Consider the following 7703-nt stretch of genomic DNA (forward strand, 5'->3'; position numbering starts at 1 on the left):
ATACGATGACAGCGACTGCAACGATTACAGTAATGATGTACGTGACGTCTCCCGACTTACTTGCAGATGCAAGCGGAATATCCGCAGGCGCAGCAGGAGGAGGACGATCGGGAAGAATAGAAGGAGATTGAAGGGAGCAGTTTGGAGAAGATGGAGGACGAAGGAGATCAGTCCTAGGAGAAGGAGAGCAATTATTGGCTTCTGCTGCAGCCAACTTTGATGTTTTGACAGTCACTGCTGGAGGGAGACAGGCCAAGTGCTGATGATGATGAATGATGACACTGAGGATGGAGAGGTTCGCAGTCTTTTTATTGGTGAAGATACAGTACGGAGTGCCACAGGGTGTCCTTATAGGCCCACTGGGACTGTATTCAGTCTACCTTTGAGTCCTTCTGCTGTGGGCTTCCTGAAAGAGAAAAATGAAGAGCAAATTCCGCTCGTGTCATAAAATGAAACAGATGCTACTGTAAAACAAGGAATATGGAAATAGCAGTAGCGTGTTACAAAAACATCAAAGTGCAGTGTCAAGTCAAAAAAATCACTTACCATAAATTCCAGTGTATGAGCTGCTACTTTTTTCTTCAACTTTGAACCCTGCGGCTTACACAGCGGTGAGGCTGATTTATGGCTAAATTCTAATCTCCTGACATCTACTTTACTTCAGGACTACTAATAATTGTTTGAATACTGTGACGCTTGCGAGTCAGTGAGGAAACGGGAGCTCTTTCTTTGGCAGGAGCCAACCGCAAACTATGAGCGAACTATGAGCGAACAAACACAATAGTCAGTAATAGATTTGAACTTTGACCTTTTGCCTTAGACATTGTGTGATGCTAATAAAAAGTAAGAAATACAGCGCTCTACAAGAAGCAATGAAGTCTGTAAAATTAAATAATTAAAAAAAAAATCAAAAAATTGTTACAACTATAATGACGAAAATGGTAATATTAATGATAATTATAATAATGGTGATAATAATAACAATAATAATGGTAATAATGATAAAGATTATAACAATAATGATAATAATAATAATAACAGGGGAAAACAAGACTGTCATGAACATGATTATACGTATCTTGCAAAAAGGGATAGGCATTTATAAGCTTTTGCTTCAGCTTACTCCTTTTGGGCTTGTGATCAGATAGTTGAATACAAATGTAAATAATGCAAAGTTATATTTTGATTGATGTAAGAAATGCACTGTAATGTTTCATATATTTGCCCAAAAAAAATAAAAAAAAAGAAATCTATAAGTTAGCGTTGAATTACGCTTTGAAAAATGACTGATGAGAACTAGAATTGAACCAGCAAGGTCATATTCGGTACTATATATTCATTCTAGATCTTTCACAATAATAATAGTCACATATCCCAAAAGCTAGTGTTTAACCCCATTCTTACAAATGGCCAATAAGTTGACCATAAGTAGTCTAAGTGCGCCATCTAGTGGTGCAGAGACTACATTACAATCTTTTTTCAGTTGTAAATTATATTTTCTAGCAGTCTCGCAGAGAAAACAGGATGACAATAACCCTAATGAGTTATTAAAATAATAACAACCTCATTTATAACAGTAATAGTACATCCAAACATTGGAGGTAGTTTATACTTCACTTCCAAACACTTGTTTACAGAAACACACACACTTTATCACACTTTTCTACAGCGCAGACGTCTGACACAACGTGCAAGTTTTATTCTGTCGCCTTTGACAAACACAGCAGTTCAAGCACAAATGCTAATTAATGGCGAATAAATCATAATAACACTAATAAATTCCCTTTACAAGTCTTTACCATCTTATTGAGCGCTGTGTGTGTGCTAACTCACTTCTGCATTTGTCCCCATATAATGAGGTGATACAAGCCCTGAAGCTGTCTTCAGCTATGCCTGCCAGTAAACTGTTTAAATTAAAAAAAAAAAAAGAAAACTCATGAGTGGAGATGATGCCAAGGCACCACTGTGTAAATGACCATTAAAAATACCTGCAGTGCTCCAGCCCACTCATGGGCTATGTATAGCCCACTATACAGATATATAACTCATTATTAAAGACTTAACTTTGATGCAACTTTAAAGTTCTTAATGTCAATTTAAGGTTTATTTAAGTGTGTGTGTGTGTGTGTGTGTGTTTGCTATCCTGTGGGAGGTTCACACGCTTTGCTTATGTTTAAGCTTCAGAAACTGGTCTTGCAAAAATCATCCCACTGTTTTTTTAGGATGCTGCCTCAAATGCATTATAAGGTTGGTTGTATTAAAAGTTAGCTGCAAAAAACAGACATATTTCTATGCACGCAGGAGTGGGTATGCTTGGAGGCGGGCCATGGGTGGAATAAATAAATAAGACCGTTTTCACAGGAACCACAAAATCCAAAGAAAAAGAGCTCAATAGGTGCATAATTCTGAAAGAATCATAAAGCTTTGTGTGCTGGTTATTGTGTGTAGCTGCTCTATAGGGGGTCCACAACTCAATACAAAGGGCTGAAAAATGAGCAAAATTGGATCTCTTTCATAGGTAGCGTCAAATTGATTTGAAAATTAATTATGGCGGTCCCCCACAAATAAATTAAAAACACAAAGTTTAGTTTTCACTAACTTGGTGTGGCGCCTTCTTTGCATCCACAGAACGGGAATGTCCCACAGCAGGGTTGGAGCCACGGTCTCCACAGAATCTTCTTCAAGTTCATCTGGTTCGGAACGTCGTGTTTGGAGCGTTGATGTCTCTCGACAGCTTTGGCTATCTGACGGAGGACCTCTGCATAGCGTGGCTCCGTATCGGGGCTCAGTGGGTGCGACTCTGATGGGTCGTGGAAGAGGTCGTAGAGCAACGGAGGGTCGTGGTGCGTCACGTGATCTCCGTGACATTGGCAGCAAGAGGAAGGGTTGTTGTAGCAACCGATAGCTCCGGGGGGGGAAAAGTTTGGGGTGAAAAAGTGCAGTTTAAAGCTGGAATCACCTGTGGGAAATGACAAAGATACTGTTTAACATCAACATTGCCAATTGATACGCACATAAAAACTGATTAAATCAACAGCACCCCTGCTGGCTGTTACCATGTAGTGTACTCTATTTTAACTCAGAAAAGAAAGAAATAAAGAAAGCTAGATGTCTGTGTTTACTTACTTCCAGGTGGGTGCCAGCGTGCTGCGTTCAGGAAGCTCCCGCAGTAATGGAACATGAACTCATGCTCCGAACGATCCACCTTCCCCTCCAACAGCGGCATAAGGTTGTGGCCGTCTAAGAGTCTAACAACAACAGACCTTTTTTATTAGCATTTCATTGACTGTATTCGTATACTACCTGTTTTTACAGACCTGTCTGATCGGGTGTCTTGGGCGAGATACTTCAGGGTCGGGTACAGATCCATGAGGCTGGTGGGCTCGTCCACCACTCTTCCAGCTGCCAGTCTGCTGGGCCAGCGGAAAATACCAGGAACTCTGATGCCGCCTTCCCAGCCCCCCATTGCTTTCCCACCTTAACATGACAAATGGCAGATCAGTAATTGTTACATTTGTTCACTTCCTGCTTTCCTAATATAGTTTTTTTTTTTTGTCACGTACTGAAGTCAAGATTTTATTTTTACAGCAACATCACACAAATTGGGTGCACTGAAATTACTCAAAACGTTATTTAAAAAAAACTTTATTATATTTTATCAAGGGGTAATATTTTGGAAATGAAACTCAAGATATATTTTCTGCAAGATAAACGGACAAACAATCTGTTAAAAATAGCACAGTACATGGTCAATTAATATTGCTAAATACCTCGATAGATGCCGTTCCATCCTCCTCCCGGGCCAATCAGAGGATGAGAGTTTTCGATGTGTCCTCCATGGTCTGAAGTCAAGTATACTAGAGTATTGTTGGCCATGCCCAGTGAATCCAAAGTCTGTATTAGTTCACCTACGGAGCGCAGAGGACACCAATACTTGTCACATGTTATTATCTCTTTTGCTATACAGTGGAACATGGGTTAGGGTACGCCCCGATTAGTGTGTTTTTGGTTAAAAAAAAATCTACCCCAAAATTTCACCCTGGTCCAACTGTACTCTTAATTGCATTTTTACCACAAAGTGTTCCTGTTAAAAAAAACACATTCTTTGGCTCCAATTTAGGTTACTATGGAATTCAAAAACCCATGTCAAAACACATTATGTGTCCCTTTTTGTCTAGGCACTCTCACCAACAATCCAGTCCAACTCTTCCATGTTATCACCATAGCGACCGTGGCGGCTTTTGCCAGCAAATGCAGGAGTGTTGAAGAGCGGGGTGTGGATGTGGATCAGAGAGAAGAACAGAAGGAATGGATGATGAGCATTCCTGGAAAGAAGCAGATACAGCAAGTCTTTTAATTGTGTTCCCGAAAATCTCCAACGAACCATGATAGGGATCAAATTTATCTTATTTCTTCTATATTGTGTAAAACTAAGGCAGGAACAACATAAAATTAAATGAACAAAATTTTATTTTTAGTATTTATTTATTTTTATTGATTTTATTTGTATTGTATTATATTTTAAAAAATCCTATTTTAAGAATTTTTTTTTTGTCTCTTACAATTTTTAACTAGGAGTGTTTTATAGGGATCAAATGTACCTTATTTCTTATTTTTTGTGTAAAACTAAGGCAGGAACAACATAAAATTAAAAAAGCAATTTTTATTTTTATTATTTATTTTTGTTAATTTTGTTTTTATTTTATTGTATTAAAAATTTTCCTATTTTAGGAATTTTTGTTATTTTTTTGTCTCTTACAATTTTTAACTAGAAGTGTTTTATAGGGATCAAATGTACCTTATTTCTTGTTTTTTGTGTAAAACTAAGGCAGGAACAACATAAAATTAAAAGAACCAATTTTTATTTTTATTATTTATTTTATTGTATTAAAAATTTTCCTATTTTAGGATCTTTTTTTTTGTCTCTTACAATTTTTAACTAGGAGTGTTTTATGAATACATAAAGATGGGTTGACTTCATGCTGTCTTTCTAACCTCTTCACAAACTGCTGCGCCTCTGTCAGCATCCTATAGGGCAACGTCTCCGTCGTCATCGGCTGCTCCACCACCTCCTGGTCCCTCATGACGATGCAATTCCAGCGGGGCAGGAAGTGAAAGGGCACGAACCACACGGCAGTCAACAGAATTCCAAATAAGAAGAGCGCCGTCAACCGCCGTGGGCTTATGTCGAAAAGGCCGCAAGCACGAATAAACACCTGAAGATACACACAAAATGTAATAATATTTGTTTTATGGTGATTTTAAAGTCATACCAGTCATACCATTACCATATAGATGGAAATAGACACTTTGTTAGTAACGGCTCTCAGTATAATGCAGTGCAGTACTACACCAATGAAAAAGACAATTAATACAATAGTAAACAGTTACATTAATAACACAACAGTTTGTTTGTTTTCCAAGTCCCCTTTTTTTTACTTGTTTTCAGAATCCCTACAAAATCTGTAATTTGACACGACAAATGAAAATAATAATGATAATAACAATAATAATAATAACAGGGGAAAACAAGACTGTGGCATTAACATGATTATATTTTGCAAAAAGGGGTAGGCATTTATAAGCTTTTGCTTCAGCCTACTCCTTTCGGGCTTGTGATCAGTTGAATACAAATATAAATAATGGAAAGTTATATTTTGATTGATGTAAGAAATGCACTGTAATGTTTCATATATTTTCCCAAATAAAAACACACTAACCCTTTAATTTTTTTTTTCATTGGGGCCCAAAATTCCTGGTGGTGCCCCTCTGTTTGTGATAAGTCACTATGTAATGGTACAGTACAGCTGCTGCATGCTGACCACTCCAGCTGCTACATTCTGTAGTAAATAAAAACAACACTAGAAGGTTCCCAACAGCCAGAGCTGTTAATGCCAATGTCTTTTGCTTATGTGCGGGGTTTAGAAAAACAAATGACCTTGGAAAAGGAAAAAAGATAGGTAACGAATACTTTTCCTTTCCAGTTTTACAGACACATAGTCAAGCTTACCAGTGTGAAAAGTCCAATTCCGAGCAACGCGGACACATTTTTTAATGTCTGCTGAAGCCGAGCCATAATAAATGTTCCCATTCCTGGAACACAGTCATCGACCAAAGTGAAAGGCATGCCGTAGAAGAAGTTGAAGCCATGGTGGTTAGGGTGGTGACAGTGATCTCCTCTGCGTTCACAGTTGACGCCGAGGTGCCATTTACCTGCAAAGACATCAGGAGTAAGGGGATGTTGAAAAAACTTTAAAAAAAAAACTGCTCACAATGTTCTATTAAATAAATCAATGCCTGGCAGTAGATGGCGATGAGACTGCAAATAAACACAACATGCAGGCTACAAAACAATGCCGTGTCACCAAATCCCCACTCACCACTAGGGGTTGCTCAAGGACCACACTTTGAGGAACTGCAAAAAAAATAATAATAATGATCCCCTTACCAACTAAGCCGGTGGTGTACCCTTGTTGCTGTAGCCTGTTAGCAAAGGTGGTCTCATTGGGTGGCAGTCCGCCTGAACCACCCAGAAAGAGCAGCACCGGGGACCACACAGATCCTGCCATCCCTAAAAAGACACACACATCAACAAAGTGTCCACATCTACTTGCGGTGGTGGTTAAGAGACCTGAGCGGACAGGATAGCGTCCCGTCAAGAAGGCGGTACGGCTTGGTGTGCACAGAGAACTGGCTGCCATGTGCTGTGTTAGCTTCACCCCTTTGGAGGCCAGCCTGTCGATGTTGGGGGTCCTGCAGAGACACACAACGACAAAATAGGGGGGACATGAACAACTTACTCATGAATGGGGCACTTGTTTTTTCCACTGACCTGATGGTGTCGTTACCGTAGCAACCCACATCTCCAATTCCCATGTCGTCCACCATGATGAGGACAAAATTAGGCTTCCTGTCTTCACCTCTGGCGTCACCCCATAGCGACAGGAGCAGGATAATACAAGGTTCCAAGATGGAGAGCCTTAATTTGAAATATAACATGTGGCTCAATACGTCATGGGCGTCAAGGACCTAGTTATAAAATGATCGCGCGCCACCACTTGACTACACCTGTTGTATCTTGTTCATTAGCAACCATTTTGTGTGCTGGTATTCAATATTTGTTAGCGCACAGGCATTCATTTACTCAAAATTTGTAAAAGTTACAAATAATAACAATAATTTTGACAACATGACATCAAAGAGAGGTGTAATATTTAACAAACCCGGACTTTAGTCCCATGGGTTCACTCATTGCTAAACAGCGAATTGGTTTTGGTTCAATGAGTTGTCTTCACAGTGATATAGAATGCCTGTCAATGTCGTTTTATTAACTAAAAGCATAGTTTAATCTACTGAGTGCCGAACTTACCGCATGGCTTCAAACTCAAAAGCGGAAGTAGCTGACTGCCGCGCCACGCCTCCTCAAGATTTGCTGCAATAAACCACCAAAGGACAGGAAATGAAAGTAAACCGCAGCTAGCAAACAGCCATCCTTTTTCTATGCCGCTTATCCTCACGAGTTAAACTAATAGCACTGGTTGATTGTAATATTACAGTGTGTTGTGATTCTGTACAAGAGCAAAAACAAGCTATTATGACACTGTAATACCGGTTTTGTATTTAACTAAACAAACAGCAAAAGTCTAAGTAGTCCATTCGGTGCCCTAGCTTGTCTGTGTTTTTGCCGCCTGTCTTCTTTTCAC

At 39.3% G+C, this 7703-nt stretch overlaps 1 protein-coding gene across 2 annotated transcripts; it reads right to left on the reverse strand.

The window, feature by feature from the left end:
- Positions 1-289: 289 nt before the first annotated feature.
- Positions 290-7703, reverse strand: arsh (arylsulfatase H). Of its 2 annotated transcripts, XM_058082193.2 has the most exons (12): positions 7370-7703; positions 6833-6979; positions 6632-6753; positions 6449-6571; positions 6011-6213; positions 4996-5216; positions 4189-4325; positions 3771-3908; positions 3318-3477; positions 3127-3248; positions 2600-2959; positions 290-406 (listed from the first exon to the last, which is right to left on the reverse strand). In XM_058082193.2, the coding sequence occupies exons 1-12, from the start codon at positions 7372-7374 to the stop codon at positions 372-374; spliced, it is 1773 nt and encodes a 590-aa protein (XP_057938176.2). In that variant the 5' UTR covers positions 7375-7703; the 3' UTR covers positions 290-371. The 2 variants fall into 2 exon arrangements, with proteins under 2 accessions (XP_057938176.2, XP_078651188.1); XM_078795062.1 differs by having other exon boundaries at positions 6449-6753.

The sequence above is a fragment of the Doryrhamphus excisus genome, linkage group LG12, assembly GCF_037039965.1.
Source record: "Doryrhamphus excisus strain RoL-2023G ecotype Guam linkage group LG12, RoL_Dexc_Guam_v1.1, whole genome shotgun sequence".
Taxonomy (NCBI): domain Eukaryota; kingdom Metazoa; phylum Chordata; class Actinopteri; order Syngnathiformes; family Syngnathidae; genus Doryrhamphus; species Doryrhamphus excisus.

What these genes read in the sequence shown, in the direction of transcription:
- arsh (XM_078795062.1), bottom strand. An exon ending in ATGGAACGGCATCTATCGAG is followed by an intron (nt 3,478 to 3,770) that starts GTATTTAGCAAT and finishes TGTCATGTTAAG; the next exon opens with GTGGGAAAGCAATGGGGGGC. An exon ending in CAAGACACCCGATCAGACAG is followed by an intron (nt 3,249 to 3,317) that starts GTCTGTAAAAAC and finishes TGTTGTTGTTAG; the next exon opens with ACTCTTAGACGGCCACAACC.